Here is a 20,759-nt window from a genome sequence, read left to right as displayed (position 1 = left end):
CATAGCAGCTGAACAGAGAGATCTTTCTTCTTCTCGGAGCGGATTTCAGCCGCTGTTAAATAAATATCACCAAATAGAGGGGCTTTGTAAAATAAGGCCAGTAGCTGCATTCAGAGCAGAGCATTGTGATTTATTGGTTTAATACATTTTCGTCCCGTCTGTCCTCCAAGGACCACATATATCTTTCCTCCTGCCTCCATTACAACCCTATGAGGTAGGCTAGGATGACAGAGAGTGACTGGCCACGGCTAAGCATTGGCACCCAGGTTTCTTAGCCCATTGCTCTAATCACTATACAGTTGGCTCAGTAAAATTGCATCGGAGTATCCTTCCCGGATTCTTCCATTTCAGACTGTAGGTGAAAAGCTACATTTTTGAACACTCTGCTATGTAGTTAAAAAACAAACAACCTTGCATACCACAACCTCACATAACAAGGTTCGGTGAAGAGAAGGTTAAGAGGTGACATGATAGCCATGTTGAGATATTTGAAGGAATGTCATGTTGGTGAGGGAGCAAGCTTGTTTTCTGCTGCTCCAGAGACTAGGACCAGGAGGAATGGGTTCAAGGTGTAGGAAAAGGGATTCCACCTAAACTTCAGAAAAAACTTCCTGACAGGAAGGGCTGTTCGACAGTGGGATGAACTACTTCAGAGTGTGGTGGAGTCTCCTTCTTTGGAGGTTTTTTATTTATTTTTATTTTATTTATTTTATTTAATATACCGCCCCATCCCCGAAGGGCTCTGGGCGGTGTACAACATAAAATCATAGATAAAATCATCAAAATACAACTTCTATACATAAAAAGCAGCAGTTATTTCCCAAGATCGGCATCTCACTTAAACTCAGTCCTCCTGAAAGGAAGGGGGTCTTGATGATATTAAAGACCCATGGATCCCAGGGATAAACCCCGATGGTATTGGGGACCCATGGAATGGGGGGGGGGCACACACACTCAGCGGCTGGTATCTCCAAAGGCCCGGTGGAACAACTCAGTTTTACAGGCCCTGCGGAAATCGCCAAGGTCCCGCAGGGCCCGGACAGCTGGAGGGAGAGTGTTCCACCAGGCAGGGGCCAGAGCCGTAAAGGCCCTGGCCCGAGTGGAGGCCAGCCGCATCATTGAGGGGCCAGGGATTTTAAAGAGAGGCTAGATGGCCATCTGTCAGGAGTGCTTTGATTGTGTGTTCCTGCATGGCAGGGGGGTGGACTTGGTGGCCCTTGGGGTCTCTTCCAACTCTATGATTCTAAGGTGAAAAGGCTCTTGCCTCTGATGTACTGGTTTTCTACATTCAGGGAACGTTTTGGGGGGTTGAGGTACAGTCCTGCAGTATGAAGTGGTACTGCACTCATAAGATTCAAGCATTTTTTTTTTCTTGAGCATGCTGACCAGCCTTTTCTTGGCACTGTTCCCACGTAATGACGAACTGTGGTTTCTCAGCACATATGTATTCCATTAACAATGTCCTCAGGGTTCACAACCAATCAGCAACCTTTTATAATTAAGAACCAAACTCTGTCAAAATTCAGACCAAGAGATCAACAAAGAGTCAGCCCAAGAAAGCCTGCTTGTATCCTATACAGCTTAATATTTCAGATAATTGACATGTTGGTCCCTAAGGTTTCTGCAATCCAAAAAAGGCATGTCATTTCATAGGAAGAGGCACACATACGTTCCCAGAATAAGCCGTAAATATATACAAGAGCTCCTTGTGTTGGTTTTATTAGCCCCCTGGCATAAATCTGTGCATTGTTCCCACTTTGATTCCTGGCAGCTGTTCACCTCTGTCATTTCTCTTTTCGTAAAACATCTGTAAAAAAGCCCATTGGTCCTTGTTCAGTACCTTCCCTAATAAACCTTTCTTGAAGGCAAAGCCACAATAGTTATACATCTCATATTACAAATCTTGCCCATACAGATGGAAATTGATGGTATCAAACAATGGAGTAGATCCCTTGGCTGAATTTTCATTTGAAATATCGGTGCCAACCTTCCTAGATTTTGTCTTAAGTTCTCAATAAAGGTTTGTGGGGTTTTTTTAAAAATAGAACAAATATATTTTTCTTGTTTACTAAGGGGAAAAAATGAGATGCTAATTGGCCATGCTGGCAGGGGCTGATGGGAATTGTAGTCCATGAACATCTGGGGCCCCATAGGCTGGTCACCCCTGACTTAAAGCAATCCTGAAGGATTTTCAAGGCAACAAGGCAACAGACAGAGGTGGTTTGCCATTGTTTTCCCCTGCATAGCAACCTTGGACTACTTTGGTGGTCTATCTAAAAAATGCTAACCAGGGCTGACTTGGCTTAGCTTTCAAGATTCAACAAGATCAGGCTGACTTGGACCATCTTGATCAAAGTGCTGCTTCCTTTACACACTGATTATTGTAACATCCCACCTACCCCTCCAGCAGACCCAAACTTAAATATTTCATTTTGTTTTTCAAGGAGGTATGTTCCATTCTGAACTGAGTCGTAGGCTACTGACCCGATTTAGCTCATATTAACAAATGAATATTTGAGTTTCTTCTGCTTTTCAATATATATTCTCATATTCAAGGGGAACTTAGTTCCTCATATCTGGATCCTACGCATTTCTCCTGTAGGGACGACGTGAACCAGTTAACCTTTCGGACAGAATTATTTTTCAGTTCTGTGTTCCAGTTGCGCACAGCTGCCTTAAGATGTAGGTTGTCCCAGGCAGAGTTGCTTGGTGTTTGGTGTCCTTGGTGCGGGAACAGAAATCCTCAGTCACTTCTTCCCTTGATTTTTGATCTGCACAGGATGTACTTCTGAAAACACCTGGCGACAGAAGAAGAGCCAAGATTTTTTGCAGGGCTTGCGTGGTTCACTTATATCTGTACTCTTAATGTTAGCTGCGTTCATGCAGATCCCAGCAAAATCAGTCCTGGAGCTTGTGAATATCCACTCCACCCCTCACAACCATTCAGGAAACAGGTCACGAAGTACTAAGGAAGTGTCTATAAATTTTCACCCAACCTGTTCCCGCGTGTCTAATCCCTTGGTACAATCGGAGAATAGGTTTGCTCGTGAGAACATGCCGTTGGAATCCTGGAGCTCGTGGGCTTAAGAGGGGCTTAGATGTCGTTCGGTACTCAAGAGACCACAGTTTGCCTGAACAGGGTGAAACACCAAACTGGATTGTTCTGTTGGGTTACTTGCAGATGGGGCATGGAAATGCACTCCTGCTGTCTGCAGCAGCAGCAAGAAGTGATGGAGCAGGCCAGAATGTTATCCGCATTCCTCCCCATGGGTGCTTTGGTTTTCACTTTCCCCCAGTCCTGCTTGTGCAAAAGTGCAGACGTGTGCAATTGTGCAAGCATCCCTGCGTGGTGCTAGTGTAACCCCCATGCTCAGAATGGGTTGACCCAGTAAGGGGTGGAGACTCAAAGCAGCAAGAGGCTGCAGCAGAGCTCATGTAGTTTGGAGGAGACAAGGCTACCAGACTCGGACCTTGATTTCTATAAGCCCTTAACACCTTGTTAAGGAAACTGCAATGTTGTTGGGAACTACTGGGAAGGTGGTAGTTTATTTTTGCTATGTTGTAAATGTTGGAGTTTATTGTTTCAGGGTTTCTTTTTGTGGTTGTAATGGGTGAGAGTTCTCCTGGAAACCTTCACCATGTTCAATCCTGTTCACCAAGCCCTTGGAGTCTTCAGGAGCCAACCCACTTGCAAAGAAGAATTAGACTTGGCAGTATCAGTAGACTGTAAATATAAGGACTTGAAAATGCAACCTGAACAGGACCTTGAAGTTTGATGTTAAATGTTGATGTTTGATGTTATATGTTAAGAAAGTAAACCATTTTGTTTTTAAAATTTGTTGTTGCAAACTCATTCCAAGTTCTGCCCCACAGAACCCACAAGCTGAGGTTACACTAGCACAATTGGGAAGAGGAAGGGGAGAGGAAGGGAAAGGAGCTTGTAATCCACCTTGGAGTCCCCTTACAGAAGAAAAAGGGGGCATATAAATCCAAACTCTTCTTCTTCCTTTTGGTGGTCTCCCATTCAAGTACTACTCAGGACCGACCCTACTTAGCTTCCAAGATCTGCCAAGATAAGGCTAGTCTAGATCATCCAGGTTAGTGCCTGTTCATCTGTACATAATAAATCACATGTACAGTGTACACGAATTACCCATGCATTTCCTGTAACATGTGAACAAGGGTGTCGTTGAAAACTCATAAACAGAATGCAGAGTTAAACAACAGACCCCTCAATTCCTCCTGCTCATACGTAGGTTGAAACATGGGGAATGAGACAACTGGCCACATAAGCCCTACACCACCTTTTCCCCCACAATGCACTGATAAATCCCACAGGTTTCACTGAGATTTAGTCGATTTGTTCAGGACTGCATGTTTACTTTGAAGTAAATCACTGTGCCACAGGGCCTGGTTCAAAGTAATCCTAGAATTGCAACTCGAGACTACGATACCGAAGTCTAACAGATTTAGAGTGACAGTTGTGAATTGGATTCTGTTTTGTCAGAAGGGGTATTCACAGCTGTGCACACAACCCTTGTGGTTAGAGAGAGAGAACTATAGTCGACACAGTGGCCAAAAGAACATCAGATGCATAAAAATATCCTGTATGTACCTGTTGCGTTTCAGCAGCTGTTTATTCCATTCTCATCTCTATACTTTATTTAAAGAAGAGGAGTAGGGATTTATACCCCACTTTTCTCTCCTGTAAGGAGACTGAAGGTGGCTTACAAGCTCCTTTCCTTTCCTCTCCCCACAACAGACACCGTGTGAGGTCGGTGGAGCTGAGAGAGTTCCGAAGAACAGTGACTAGCCCAAGGTCTCCCAGCAGGAATGTAGAAGTGCAAAAACTCATCTAGTTCACCAGATAAGCCTCTGCCACTCAGGTGGAGGAGTGGGAAATCAAACCTGGTTCTCCAGATTAGAATCCACCTGCTCTTAACCACTACACCACGATGGCTCCTTTGTACCCGTTGTCCCCCAACAGAGAGGCTAGCACAGGGGTCTCCAACCCCATGGCATCCCAACACCTTTTCTGGCACCCAAGTGTTTTTAGGAAGTGGGTGTGGCCAGGTGGGCTTTTGCCTAGCAAGGCATCTGTCCATCAGAGATCTGATTGGCTGTGCAGATTTTCCAAAATGTTGCTTCGGCCACCGTGGCCACCGCAGCACAAACATCTGCACCGTGTTCCTTAAACGAAGCTGCGATGATCTTTTGGGGGCTCAGGCCGCCTCTTGTGGCTGCTGTTTTGTTTCCGCGCCCACTGTGGCATGTCAGAATCCCAAATGTGCCCCGAGCAACAAAAAGATTGGGGCTAATCTCAGATTAGGATCTGTAAGACCCAGGTTCGAATCTCCATGCTGTCATTCATGGAAGCAGCAGAAACTTCTTTTGAGTCCCCCACTGGGGAGAAAGATGGAGGCACAAAAGAAGCAAACTAATAAATAAAAATTCATAGGTGCAACACACACACATAGGTGGAACCCTCGAGGACTGCATCTGATCCAATGGGCTCTAAACTTTGAACCCCACTAACTGCATTAGTCTTTGGTTCCCCAAGACTCCTATTAGTGGGGAGGGGGGGGGCCGTTGCCGCAGCAACTGGACTTATTCTGTCCTATAAGCAAAGGAGTTCGGTGCTGGCAGAACGAACCGAACTATTTCCAAGAGCAGGTGGAGAGAACGCAGCTCTCATTTTCCAATGGGCCACTGTGCGCCCCCCCCCCCCCCCCCCAAAAGAAGAAAAGCAGCGCAACAAATAAAATAGAGCGGCTAGAAAAGGTGCAAGTTTTCGATTTGCAGGGGGTTAAAACATTTTGCACGGGAATTTTTTTTTTTGAATAAGGTGCAAGTTTTCGATTTGCAGGGGGTTAATTTTTTCTTTTTGCAGAGGATTTTTCCGTCCCCCTTCCACTCCAAAGAAGCAGCAGCAGCAGCAGCAGCAGCATCCCGCTCTCTGCATTTTCCAATGGTGCAGTCGAGCTCACCGCTTTCTCCCCTCCTCCCCCAACCCCGCATGGGTGAACCCGGAGAAAACGAGCCCGCCCTCCCTCCGCGCGCGCCTCCTCGAGAGTAAGCCCCGCCGAGCGCTCCGGCTTCCCGAGGACTTTATTGACTTGCGAGCCAACGTGGGGCGCCGTCCGCGCAGGCTGCGCCTTTGCGCAAAGAGGACGGCGGCGGCCGCTTTGCCGAGGCTCCCGCGGCGTTTCCTGCGAGGCTTGTGGCCCCCGGGGGCTTCCCTGCAGCGGCGGCCGAGGCCGGGGCACCCCCTCGTGGGCTGGGCGGCTCGGCAGAGGGCGTCGGGCTTGCGGCGAGCGCCGAGGCGGGAGGAGCCTCCGGAGCGGCGCGCCTGGGCCGGGGAGGAGCCGCTGCTGCCCCTGTGCCACGTCGGCCGGGCGGAGGAGCGGCGGCGGCCCCGGAGCGCCTGCACGTGCCGGTGAGTCCCCGCGGGGCTGCGAACTTGCGGGAGAGCCCCGGCGCGGAGTTCCCTTCTGCGCCCGCTGCAGACGGAGCCCCGGGAGCCGAGCCGCCCGCGGTGGCCGCTCTCCTCCGGCCGGGACGCCCTTCCGGAGGAGGCGGTGCAAAATGCAAACGGGGGGGGGGGGAAGCGTGGCAGGCGGGCCCCGGAGCGGGCTTACTCGGGAGTAAGCCCCACAGGTTGCACGGGGGAAGGGGAAAGGTTCCTGGCGCGGTGCAGCCCGGGCCGGGAAGCGAGCGCGGGGTTCGGTGCCTGCGGGCGGGTTGCGCTTGCTTGCGGGGAGGGAAGCGGCCCGGGACGCCGCCTGGGAGGTGGATCGGGGCGGGCCCCGGTCGGAAAAGTTGGGCGCCGGACCTGGAGGAGGCCTCTTCCGGGCGGGGAGAGGGAATAACTTTTTGCGAAGTGGGGCAGCGGGACAGGACGGCTGAAGCGGCGTGGGAAAGGGGACCGCGGGACGGCGGGCTCGAGTTTGGAGGGCTTTGCAAAGTTTGGAGGGCTTTGCAAAGAGTCATCCCCCCCCCCCCCCCGAGAAGTAACTCCTCCTGCCGAGCCTTCGCGATCCCCCAGCTGCTTGGCTTTGTGTGCCTTTTGGTAACCGGATCTTGCATGCGCATTGGCTAAAATGGACTGGGGGATGCGGCTGATAGATATTTGGGGAGGGGGGGCAGGGACGGTGGGCCAGACTGGAACTTCCTGTGGGCTTAGGCCAGGTTTCCCTGGCCGACTGTTCCTCCCCCCCCTCCCCAAATATCTATCAGCCGCATCCCTTGCTGAGCTGAAAGGATCTGTTCTCTTTTCCATCTCTGGTCTCTGCCTGGCTACAGCTAGTTTCTTGAACAGTTCATAGAACTCTGTGTGTGTGTGTGTGTCATGGCAGCAGAAGGTTACCCCCCCCCCCAAAAAAAGCAGGAATCTCACGATGCGTGTTTACTGGGAACAAGAAATCAGTACGTTTAGGATTTCACAAGGGGGGGGGGCGGTTAACAAACTTCCAGAAATAAGTAAGTCCTGCGAAATGAGCCCTGCGAAAAATCTTGGCTTTTCTTCTGTCGCCAGGTGTTTTTAGAAGTACATCCTGTGCAGGTCAAGGGCACGTGTCTCAGACACACACAGCTGAGAGGTGCAAAAAACGTGGTAACCGAAATAAATCTTGTGGTGTTATTGTTGAAAAACTCCCAACAGTCTCCCATTTTGCCCAGAGACAGGTAGATTGGTTCAAAGAAGCAGGTAAACTTTTATTGCAATAGTAGTGGGACAATGTGCTGTCCTCAGCCAAAAAAAATTGTCCAAAGAACACATTTCAGAGACACTTTTTTAATACCGTCTTTCATGCAGGGAATTTAACATTGCAAATATTTTATTTATTCATGTATTTATCCTTTACATTTGTTCCCCGCCAATCTCTCGAAGGACTCCAGGCGGCTGCCTGACTGGCTACACTTTGCCATCGCACAGTTGTCTGAAGGTGATTGGTGTGGTGTCAGTATTGACCACTGGCCAGACCAGGTGCAGGGTGGGACCTCCTGTCTCTTATTCAGGCAAAGGGTCTGTCTGCAGCTAGTTAAAGTATCAGTGGACGCAGGTATGGACTCGGCAGAACATCAGAGTCCTGGTAAGCAGCATTTCACATGCTCCCTGTTTTCCTTGTTAGTATGCTTGTTCGTTCAAAACATGATCATATCAATGTGTATGTGACATCTCTCACTTCAGACTGGTGTTTGTTCCCTCTGGACACTGACACTTTGACCCTGGCCATTTTGTCTTACAATCTAATATTTCCTACATTATTACTCTGGTTACCTTTGTGTTTACCTTCTACCAAAATAACAATCATGAAAGTATAGGGGTGCAAGTTGATATTCTTGCATTCCATGCCAAAGTTGCTAGTTATGTGTCTGTCCCAGTCACCCATGTCTTCCAAGCAGGTGTCCTTAGGGCAGCATCTTTGGTGCTTCAGAAAGTGAATTTGAAAAAAAGCGTCATCCGGAACACCTGAGTTGTGTTTGGTACACCTGGATACCGGTGTCCAACATATGTGCCAATGGACAAATGCAATCCTGCCTGAGATTTTTAGCCGATTTTCTCAAGCTGTTGAAAAGTTTTAATTTCATTCCAGTTACATTATGAAACTTGGGGCTATCTGAAGAATGACTGACAAAAGTAAAACAACACTGGAGAAATTGCTTGTAACGCATATTCGAGTCACGCCCAGTACCCTTGATTCTGATCTTCCGTGACAATATTGCCACATCGGAGTTATTGAGCGGCTAAAATTGGGGATGGACGTCTGACGCAAAACTTTGTAGATCATGTGGCCTTCTTTTGAAAAAAAACCCCCTTATACACGTTGGCTCTAGGAGATGCTGCCCTCCTTAAATTTAGCCTGGCCCTAAGAAATCTGAGTACATGCAGGAAGTTGCTGCCAAAGGAATGCACATTCAGAAAAGAACATTGTGCAGCTGTGATCAACAGTCTGATTTTCTTCTTCGCTGATATCGGCAAAAAGGGTTTGATGTTATTTATCTTTTGTGATCATGCCAATATTAATCACTTCCAGCTTTTTTTGAATAATATTACGTTCCAGGCTCTTTTTTTTTTTTTAAGTGTGTGATCTGGTTCATTTAATTTTTGTTTAATACTTTCCCGTTTTGTACTGATTTTTACATTTTCAGTTGAGAATCTGCGGTGTGGGCCCCAAAATTTAAAAAATTGTGGGAGTCATTGCTGCAGGATATAGGGACAGTTTCCTGCTTAGCTGGCTTTTTAAAAGAGAGTAAACAGTTGCAGAGCCTGACTTGGATGACACAGGCAAGCTCAGTCTCGTCAGAGTTCAGAAGCTAAGCAAGTTAATTGCTGGTTAGTATTTGGAAGGGAGACCACCAAGGAATAGAAGAATTGTGATGCAGAGGCAGGCAATAGCAAGGCCGCTCTGAAGGTCTCTTGCCTTGAAAACTCTAAGTGTCACCATAACTCATCTGTCACTTGATAGACATTCAGGCACAATTTATGGATGATGCCAATTAGTGGCTGTTAATGATGGCTGACATAACCTCCGTTTTTGGAGTCAGTTGAATATCAGTCATGTAGTGGGGAAGACTTTTGTGTTCATGTCCAATCTGTGGCTTCCTGGGAGATTGGTGTTTACTGCAAAACCACATCTGACTTGTGGCGACTCTGTAGGGCTTCAAGGCGGGAGATGTTCAGAGGTGGTTTGCCATCGCCTGTTTCTGCATTGTGACCTTGGTATTTCTTGGAGGTCTGTCACCCAAATACACACCAGAGTCAAGACTTGAGAATGCGTGATTGGCCCAAGGTCACCCAGCCCGTTTTCATGGCAGAGTAGCAATTTGAGCATGAGGGTATTGTGGGTTTTCTGGGTTGTATGGCCTTGTTCCAGTTAAGTGTGTGTTCTAGGCGGTCATAGATACGGTGAACATATGGCGATTTGAAAGTTCCTTTGTCTGTGAGAAATGATGGAATAGTTCTTGGGTCTCTGCAGCGTAAAAGAAAAGTTAGGGAACAGAGTGTGTGTGATTTCCTGATCCATAGTTTTTCCATTCTCCGTATGTCTTGGAACAATTTCTCCCCGTAGAGATGTTCAATGTATTATCGAAGGCTTTCCCAACCGGAATCACTAGGGTGTTGTGGGTTTTCCAGGTTGTATGGCCGTGTTCCTGGAACACAGCCATAAAACCTGGAAAACCCACAACACCCTAGTGATTCCCGTTGGGAAAGCCTTCGACAATACAATTCGAGCATGGTTTTCCCAGGTCCTAGTCTGACACCTGCACTTTGCCACACTGACTCTCACAGTGGTGGGATAATTTCCACCAATTACCTTTGCTTGCTGCAGATTCCTGATTTGCCTGTCATGTTTCTTGGGGGGTCTCATGTGTCCAAGGAGCATGACTTTTAGGAGATTAGTGACTGACTGTGGAAGGGGGAGACAGAATATTCCATTCCATTGACACAAATGCCTGTTTCAGCAGAAAAGTTAGTGTGGATCCCACCCCTTCATCTGAATAACCAGTAATTTCTTAGGCTTCTGCCATTCCGTTAGTAATTGCATCCTAGAAATTAAAGAACATTTCAGGAGAATCCTGGCAATTAGCAGCAAAGTAGATAATTGCTACTGGGTGTTTGTAATGTGGTTTCTTTTTTAGCTGTTCGATGATACGGTTGCGTTTCTTGTTAATAGTCCTAAATACTTTAAAGAGATTAACAGAGCCATATGTTAAAAAAAAGAAATCTCTATTGTTAACCTTCTAGGAATTAAACTCCTTGAAACTCCAGAGCAGTCATAATTGAGAAGAAAAATGATTATGTGGCTCTTATTAAAATCGCCTACCGACTCTGTTTAGGAGACCATTAAAATGAGGCCCTCAGAATTTGTGTGATAATCCCATTTTGAATGGGATTCAACTCTACCTGAGTTTCCAGGCACAGTTTGATAGAGCGTAGGGAATGAATGGCTTATAGAGCCAGATTTAATTCACTGTTTTATTTTTTGTTGGAAAAATGAATTCATCTGTCCTTTGTTTCCACAAGTTGTGTTTCTCCTTTGTGCTACCAGTTTTTTTTTTTTTTATCAAGTGAAAAAACTCCGCCAACACCATGTTTGGTATTTATGTCAAAGCCTATCATGAGCCTTGAGAAAATTATGAGATCCTGGAGTCTTTAATGCCGTAAACTTGAAGCTTTTCAGATGCGGAACCCACTGGATGGGGGATGTCCCTGACAGGATATCCCATGACATCAGAGCCATGTGACAGGAAAACAGGGAGTCAGTTATGACTTCACTTTCTCCAAGACCAGAACCATAGTCAGCAGGTCAAGAGAGGTAGAGATAGGAAGCAAAGGTTGAATACCTGGAAGTGTACCAAGGAGAGTGATATCCCAACGGCTCCCTTTGTCTCTACAAATGCACATGGTCACTCAGTCCTTCCAGAAGACTACAGGAGAAGATGGCTGCTCTGTAGGGACTTATGCTCAAGTAGGTGAGATTTCTTAACCCATTTAAGGCCCATGATTTATAGACCTACTGTTCTCATGTATGAAGTAGTGACTTTTCAAATATCAGGTCCACCTGCTTTTGATTCCCCAACTATAACCAGCCATTTGGACTGGTGGTGACGGTGACTGATTTGTGAGGTCGTGTTTTACTCATGATCTTCACTGATAGTATTCTCTGGCTGGCTTGGACTACCCAGTGGATCTACAAAACTTGATGTTCCTCAAGCAAAACATAGCCCATCCACCATTTTTAGAGATAGACATGCAAACATACAGACCACCCCACCCCATTTATTCTTTTTCTATCCTACGGGAAGCAAAAGCCACACACACACACACCCCGCAGTGATAATAAGCTTGGTGGGGGGTCAGGAATAAGGCAGTCCTACCCTTGGATTTTATCCTGATATTTCTTATTGATTAGTTACAGAATTTGTTTGCTGCCTGCTCATAGTGGCTCGCTAATAACTCTCAACAGTAAAAACAGGTAAGGCCAATAAAAACAGGTCAAGAAACACATGTCAAAAAGTAACATAAAATGCTCATAAAATGAGCCTGGTTTTGGCTGGGAAGGGGCGGGATAGCAATCCCAGTAAAATAAACAAACATAAATACTTGGGTTGAGAGAAATGTTTTGGCCTAGTCAGGCAAGGGCCAAGCGAGAGAGCAGTCAAAAGTCAAGGTGCCACTACTGAGAAAGTCCCGAGAAAGCCATGCATCTTACCTCTTCAGGTGGTACCAGGGAAGGGTATAAGAACATAAGAACAAGCCAGCTGGATCAGACCAGAGTCCATCTAGTCCAGCACTCTGCTACTCGCAGTGGCCCACCAGGTGCCTTTGGGAGCTCACGTGCAAGAGGTGAAAGCAATGGCCTTCTGCTGCTGCTTCTGCTCCTGAGCACCTGGTCTGCTAAGGCATTTGCAATCTCAGATCAAAGAGGATCAAGATTGGTAGCCATAAATCGACTTCTCCTCCATAAATCTGTCCAAGCCCCTTTTAAAGCTATCCAGGTTAGTGGCCGTCACCACCTCCTGTGGCAGCATATTCCAAACACCAATCACACGTTGCGTGAAGAATTGTTTCCTTTTATTAGCCCTTATTCTTCCCCCCAGCATTTTCAATGTAAGCCCCCTGGTTCTAGTATTGTGAGAAAGAGAAAAAAATTTTCTCTGTCAACATTTTCTACCCCATGCATAATTTTATAGACTTCAATCATATCCCCCCTCAGACGTCTCCTCTCCAAACTAAAGAGTCCCAACTAAAGAGGTATCTTAGTTGGTAGGTTGGCTTATATGAGAAAAGTGTCTTCAAGTGTCTCCTGCCCTCTGATTTATGAGTGTCTTGTCAGTACCCTTGGAAGTTTGAGCTCTTGTCTTGGTAGTCTCTGTGGCTTTCTGTTAAGAAGTTTAGGGTAGCGTGCTTGGGGGATTCATTCTCAAGTTTGCAAGTGCATCATGGGAGGGTGTTTAGTGCAGTCTGCCAAAAGATCCGTCTCCACAGTGTTGTGCAATCTGATTGGGCTTCTGAGTGAGAATGAGGTTTTGTCAAAAGTCAGTGGGCACTGCATGTTTTAGCTGGAGCGTCCCACCTATCACGTTACATGAGTCCGTACATTGCGGACTGTTGTAAGAGCCACACTGTTCCAGAACCACAGCTGTTGTTGGTGCCCTGCCAGCCGTTTCCCACCTGCATGTTCCAGAAGCGTCTTGTGCTATTTTTCCAAAACTCCCTGATGCAGGTCCCATAAGCAATTTGCATACCTCAAATAGTTTTCATAGCGCAGTGCACCTCTCAATTGTGTGGAACCGACAAAGGGCCTTCGGGGAATTCAGGTTCATTAGTATGCTTAGAGAGCAAATGTGAACGTTTGCTAAGAGTCTTGCCTTTAGTTATGAACCTCTTGCTGTGTAAAGAGGTTGACGAGTGATCCAAAATTGGCCTAGTTTTGCCTTTTGAAGAATTTTGGATTGTAACTCTGAGGTACGGAGGCACCGTTTTCACTGACCAGTACCCGTTTCTGGTAACTGGCTGAAGGCTGATTCGGCCTTCCACCCTTCCAGGACCTAGCTTCCTGGGGGGCAAAGTGTAGACAAATGAGGAAGGCAGTGGTGAATCTCCTCATAAACATCGTCTGCTAGTAAACATTGTGGTGTCATGTCACCTTACGGATCAATAATGATCCGGTGCTTTAATTTTTACCTGTATTTCGCCAGTTTTGGCTGTAGTGATGAAATTCCTGTAAAGATATCTGTGCTCTGATTTCAGCTCATTTTGTACACATCTTTAAAAAGCTAACCTTGGCTCACATCAGATTTGTATTTCACCTAACACCTTAATATACCCTGTCAATAGTTTATAAGAACAAGGAATTCCCTCCCTGTATGAGTATATAGACAAATGACCTGGACTGCTTGTGATGTGTCTACCACACATCATCATCATCATCATCATCATCATCATCATCATCATCATCATCATCATCATCATCATCATCATCATCATCATCATCATCATCATCATCATCAATTATACTTGTATACCGCCCTCCCCCGGCTCTTAGTAGGAACTTCAGACTCCCCCCGATTCACTGAATTGATGCCATGTGTGCCCCCCCTCCCCGTTTTCTTCCCCAGGATACCCCACAGTTTGTTGTTAAGTCTACTAAAACTTACGATACTTCCATCACACTGGAAAGACAACGATGCTAGAAAAAGTGGAAGGTGGCAGGAAAAGCAGAAGACCCAACATAGGATGGATTAACTCAATGAAGGAAGAAGAAGAAGAGTTTGGATTTATATCCCCCCCTTTCTCTCCTGTAAGGAGACTCGAAGGGGCTTACAATCTCCTTTCCCTTCCCTGCCCCCCACAACAAACACCCTGTGAGGTGTGTGGGGCTGAGAGAGCTCCAAAGAACTGTGACTAGCCCAAGGTCACCCAGATGGCATGTGTTGGGAGTGCACAGGCTAATCTGGTTCCACATCTCAAGTGGCAGAGCGGGGAATCAAACACAGTTCTCCAGATTAGAGTGCATCTGCTCTTAACCACTACACCACGTTGGAAGCCACGGCCTTCAGTTTGCAAGGCCTGAGCAAGGCTGTTAATGATAGGGTATTTTGGAGGACATTAATTTATAGGGTTGCCATGAGCTGGAAAAAAACCTGATGGCACATAACTCACACCTGGAAGCTTGCAGAGTAATCTTGGGCCAATCACATTTTCTCTCAGCCCTGACCCTGGCTAGCATTTGAATGGGAGACCTCCAAGGAATAACAGGGTCAGGATGCAAAGGCAGGCTATGGTAAACCTCTGTAGGAGGTCTCTTACCTTGCAAATCTTACGGGGTCTCTTTAAGTCAGTTGTGACTTGATAGCAAAAAAAATCTATTAGCTTATGTTCAGAGTTTCACAGTATCTGGAACTTACATGGCTGGAATTCAGAAGTCGTGATGAGAAGGATGTTTTCCCATACATCAACATGCCAGAAATGGAAAGCTGGCTTTCTGTATAGGTTTGCCAGCAATATTTTATTTGCTATAAATAGGTGACATGAGAAAAGTACACTTTGAAAGCAGGGCTTCTGGAACTCTTCAGTGGCATATGCCCTTTGCTTTACCATAACGAGTCATGACAGTCTTGTTTGCAATATGCATATTTCACTTCATTAAAGAAATTTTGTTTAAATAATCACACAGATTTTTGTCGATCCAGTGGCATACATTTGCATATGACAAAACCGTTGTTGAGAAAAACAAATTATTTCTTGATTTTGAAACGGTGCATGCACAAGTTACAGCGAGCACCATCTCAAAAGAGGAGGAAGAGGAAGAGGAGGAGGAGGAGGATTTATATTCCCCCCGTTTCTCTCCTATAGGAGACCCAAAGGGGCTTACAGACTCCTTTCCCTTCCCCCCTCACAACAAACACCCTGTGAGGTAGGTGGGGCTGAGAGAGCTCCGAAGAACTGTGACTAGCCCAAGGTTACCCAGCTGGCGGGTGTTGGAGTGCACAGGCTAATCTGAATTCCCCAAATAAGCCTCCACAGCTCAGGCGGCAGAGCTGGGAATCAAACCCGGTTCCTCCAGATTAGAGTACACCTGCTCTTAACCACTACGCCACTGCTGCTCTTCAGCAAAGGGACTATCACCCATGGATTTGTACCCGAAATTATCAGCAATTCTAAAAAGGTGCCGCCTGCTAAATTGATGAGATGCCTCTCACTAATCAACTGTAGCAGTACTGATTTAAAATACAAGTAGCGTTTTATTTCACAAATACTGGTCGGGGCCTGTGATTCAGGGGTGGAAAGTTATCTCAAGTTGCAGCAGATATATGGTGATCCTGTAGGGCAAGAAATGTGACTTGCCATGAGCAACCCTGGACTTCCTTAATGGTCTCCCATCCAAGTGCCAACCCTTCTTAGCTTCCAAAATTTGATAAGATCGGGCTAGTATGGGCCATCGAGCTGAGAGCAAACAATCTTGTACTGTCGAAGGCTTTCACGGCTGGATTCAACTGGTTGTGGTGGGTTTTCTGGGCTGTGTGGCCAAGGTCTGGTAGAACTTGTTCCTAACTTTTCGCCTGCATCTGTGGTTGGCATCTTCAGAGGTGTATCACAGAGGGAAGTCTGTTACACACTGTGTCTAGTGAGAAGGGAATATTTACTGGGGTATATATTGTCCATGTCTCATGGGGGGGGGGGAGGGAAACCAATCAGTAAGTGACAGACTTCCCTCTGTGATACGCCAACCACGGATGCAGGTGAAACATTAAGAACAAGATCCACCAGACCATGGCCACACAGCCCGAAAAAACCACCACAACCAATCAGTAAGTGTTTGGGTGGAACTTGCTATGCAAAGGTGTGGTTGAGTGCATTGTATTGCGGGTGGGGTTATCAGTCCATTTACATTTGTAGTCGCGTTTGCATTCCCTGCAGCAGCACCAATTGTGTTTTTGCAATTTGCTGCCTCTTTGTAGCAACCCTGGACTTCCTCGGCGGCCTCCCATCCAAATAGTAACCAAGGCAGATCCTTGTTAGTTTCCAAGATCTGGCGAGACCAGGCTAGCATAAATACGGGAGGGTTTGTATAATCCTGTAAAGAAGACCCCAGGCTACTAGCCTGCAGGCTTTTATTTAAGCTGTTTGCATTCTGCCTTCTACTGTTGTCTGGTACTTGCGGCGGCTGTCTCATATGCCTACACAACCTGCGCTTTGTCGTTTGTGTTTTCCAAGGGGGGAAACCAGCTTCCCTCCTTGCGATTCTTTCTTACCAAACAGGCAGTGTAGACAACGATATTTTGTGAGTCCAGGTATGTGTGTCATCGGGATTAGTTACCACCGGGTCATTGAAATTGGAGAAGAGTCTCAGCGCCTGCGGGCTTCCCTTTGCTTGCGCTCTTCTGGGTTTGCTTTGCATATTGGCGAGAGAAGACATTAAGCCCGGGAGATGTCCTTAGCCTGCCTTTTGCAAGGCGTTGGCTGGCTGCCGCTGGGCACACTCGGAGATGCGGCTGCTATTATTGCAAAGGGGCCAGCAAAATATGAAGCTGGCTAACTCTCCTGACCTGTGTGACCTCGCGACCTGCAACGGCTTGTTGTGTATCAGGTGGGGAAACGAGATCTTGCCAGCTGATGGAAGAGAGCATGTAGACCAGGTGCAGTGCAGTGCAGTGGCAGAGGTGAAGCAATCTAGCTTTGTTGCTTTGCTGAAAAGACTTTGATGGAGGTAACACATTGCTGGCCCTAAGCTTGGTAATGGGTCGCCAAGAAGCTATGGGTCAGTGAGGGCGAACCTTTTCGAGACCGAGTGCCCAAATTGCAACCCAAACCCCACTTATTTATCGCAAAGTGCCAACCCGGCAATTTAACCTGAATGCTGAGGTTTTAGTTTAGTTGGCTCCGAGGCATGGGTTACTCGGGAGTAAGCTTGGTGGTAGTCGGTGGCCTTGCTTTGAAGCAACCATGGAACTCTTCAAATCACAACCCTAGGAGGGTTTACCCAAAAGCAAGCCCCGTTGCCAGCAACCGAGCTTACTCCCAGGTAAAGGATCACGCTTTAGTTCTTCACATGAAAATCAGTGGGGTTTAACAGCGCTTAACAGGGTTACCTACACTGCTTCCCCAAAACTAGGTCTTAGGTTTGATGCTAATAATCGAGCCCAGCGGCCCAGGCCAGCCTAGATGTGGGGGGGGGGATTTCCCCCCCCCACATGATGAACTCTGCGCGTGCCCACAGAGAGGGCTCCAAGTGCCACCTCTGGCACCCGTGCCATAGGTTCGCCACCACTGCTATGGGTGGATACAGCGCCAAGGAATGATGTCAACAGCAGTGGGTCCCTTGAGTGTTGAACTCTGCCTCCCTCTTCTGCCTAGCAAGAGTTTGGATCTATACCCTGCTTTTCTGAACCTCTTCCGTACATGCGGAATAATGCACTTTCAGCCCACTTTCACAATTGTTTGAAAGTGGATTTTGGTATTCTGCACAGTAAAACCCAGCTGCAAAGTGCATTGGAAGTGCATTATTCTGCATGTGCAGAAGAGGTCTCAAAGCAGCGTACAAACTCCTTCCCTTCTCCCCACCAAAGACACCTTGTGAGGTAGGTGGGGCTGGGAGAGTTTGAAGAGAACTGTGAATAGCCCAAGGTCACCCAGCAGGCGTCATGTGTAGGAGTGGGGAAACAAACCTGGTTCTCCGGATTAGAGTCCTCTGCAGTTAACCACTAAGACCCCCTTCCCCCTTCCCACCCCCTTCCCACTCTTAACCACCAAGACACCCTTCCCAGTGAAATTATTGAGCTTCACTGTTGTGTAGCGGTTAAAGTGTTGTACTAGGATCTGCTATAGAAGCCCGCTGACCAGTCACGCACGCTCAACCTTAGCTACCTTACAGGGATGTTATGAAGATAAATGGAGAAGAGGAGAACAGTATAAGCTGCTTTGGGTCCCCATTGGGGAGATAGATGGGGGTATAAGTAAATCAATCAATGTGTAGCCTGCTTTTCTCTCTGAGACTCAGGGCACATTAGACCAATAAAAACAGTAGTGTGAGCATTAGGACACACATTACCTGCAATACAATAAAACTGTATTTCAAAGTTCAAGAACAATTCACTAAAATATACAATGGAAGACAGTAATATATACATCCCACAATGTAATAAAACTGAGTGACAAAGTTAAAAAATGAGCAGAGTGATGAAAACAACCTGACAATTCTGAAACATTAACTGTGACTGTATTGAGATGTTGTGTGGTTTCCGGGCTGCATGGCCGTGTTCTAGTAGCATTTTCTCCCGACGTTTCTCCTGTATCTGTGGCTGGCATCTTCGGAGGATCCTCTGAAGATGCCAGCCACAGATGCAGGCGAAACGTCAGTGGAAAATGCTGCTGGAACACGGCCATACAGCCCGGAAACCACACAGCACCCCAGTGATTCTGGCCGTGAAAGTCTTCGACAATACATTATGACTATATTCTTTTTAAATTAAAAATCCCCCCCTGATTTTTTTTTCGCATGCATGAGGATGAGGAGTGGCTTTCATCGTACCCTGTGGATTGTGTCAAACAGGAGCAGCAGTGGCGTAGGAGGTTAAGAGCTCATGTATCTAATCTGGAGGAACCGGGTTTGATTCCCCGCTCTGCCGCCTGAGCTGTGGAGGCTTATCTGGGGAATTCAGATTAGCCTGAGCACTCCCACACACACCAGCTGGGTGACTTTGGACTAGTCACAGCTTCTCGGAGCTCTCTCAGCCCCACCTACCTCACAGGGTGTTTGTTGTGAGGGGGGAAGGGCAAGGAGATTGTAAGCCCCTTTGAGTCTCCTATAGGAGAGAAACGGGGGGATATAAATCCTCCTCCTCCTCCTCTTCTTCTTCCTCTTCTTCTGAGATGGTGCTCTCTTCTTCTTCTTCTTCTTCTTCTTCTTCTTCTTCTTCTTATTATTATTATTATTATTATTATTATTATTATTGCTGCGAGCTCACTTGCTTGAGCAGTGAGATGTTTGAAGGCAATATGGCTGGGTTAAGTTTCCTGTGAATGAGAATCCACTGGAGGCTAATGGTGTTTTCCAGATTAAAAGGTTAGTCTACTCTTTCAGCACGAGCTTTTATTTTGCCTGCATGTCCATTGCCATCTTTCCCCATCCTATCAAAATAAAAATCCCTATACCTATTCTCCATCGCCTGTTTATTGGAAAGTAACCTTTCTGAGCAAGGGCAGAGAGAAACCCTTCTGTACAACACCTGACATTGCTGGCATAGATGGATACTGGATAGATGTTGGAGGTTATCCCTGTCAGCAATTGAGCGGATCCCTGTTGATGTCTCTGCATTTTAGTTTATTGCAGGCCTGCTAGTACTCCGTGCCCCAGCGGTTGTGCCAAAGAGCAGTAGCAATTGGCAGCTCCCTGCAGTGATTTGGGCTTCAGTTCTTTCATTGCTTCATCTCTCCTGTTTGCAAGAAGAACAGAGAAGATCTGTCAAGATCTAAAACAAGAACGAAAAGGGTTAAGTGGGGGCACACTATGGTATGGTTCTCCTACTCAGACAACTCTGGCATTTTCAGATGGTGGAGGTGTGAGATGCTTGCCAGACATACAAGAATTACTTTGTTAGATCAAATCAAGGTTTCCGGCTTGACCTGGATGTGCAAAAACAGGGGAGGACTTTCCACAGTTGTTTTGTGGTCTGGACCAGTTATTTGGAGGTATACTCAGAGGTGGGATCCAGCAGGTTCTCACAGGTTCCCGAGAGTAGGTTACTAATTATTTGTGTGTGCCGAGAGGCGGTTACTAATTGGTGATTTTGCCACGTGATTTTTGCCTTAGTTACGCCCCTCCTCTCAGCAGTAGCGCGCAGAACTTGAAGCAGTCTAGCAGGAGGTGCACCAGCATGCGTGGCAGTCTGCACCTGCGTGCATTCGTTTCCTGCCCAAGAACCTGCGCAGCGGCTGTGGCCTTGCCACAGCCCTGCCGAGGAATGCCCCGCTCCTGGAATGCCTGGCCACGTCCCCGTCGTGCCCCACCCACCTCCATTGGCGCTACTCCACTGAATCCCACCATCATGGGAACCTGTTACTACATTTTTTGGATCCCACCACTGCTTATATTTATTGTGTTTTTATTACATTTCTGTACTGAGCTTCACACTTGTTTCTCTAAACTGTCTTGTGGCATTCCTTTGATGGGAAAGTTTTTTGGGGTGGAGGGTTGTTTCAAAATATCTTAATAAATAGCTGTTCCCTTTCAAACCGTCTAAGCTCCAGAGCC

General features: G+C 46.9%; 1 protein-coding gene across 1 annotated transcript in view; it reads left to right on the top strand.

Annotated features, from left to right (window-relative positions):
* Positions 1-4,955: 4,955 nt before the first annotated feature.
* LOC125431262 overlaps positions 4,956-20,759 on the top strand; it is a 67,227-nt gene continuing 51,423 nt past the window's right edge. Inside the window, exons 1-2 of the mRNA XM_048494029.1 lie at positions 4,956-5,038; positions 5,846-6,436. Coding sequence (XP_048349986.1) covers positions 4,956-5,038; positions 5,846-6,436 — 674 coding nt within the window. The remainder of the gene's footprint in view (positions 5,039-5,845; positions 6,437-20,759) is intronic.

This window comes from Sphaerodactylus townsendi, linkage group LG04, assembly GCF_021028975.2.
Source record: "Sphaerodactylus townsendi isolate TG3544 linkage group LG04, MPM_Stown_v2.3, whole genome shotgun sequence".
Lineage (NCBI taxonomy): Eukaryota > Metazoa > Chordata > Lepidosauria > Squamata > Sphaerodactylidae > Sphaerodactylus > Sphaerodactylus townsendi.
This window is presented reverse-complemented; position numbering and strand designations above follow the sequence as displayed.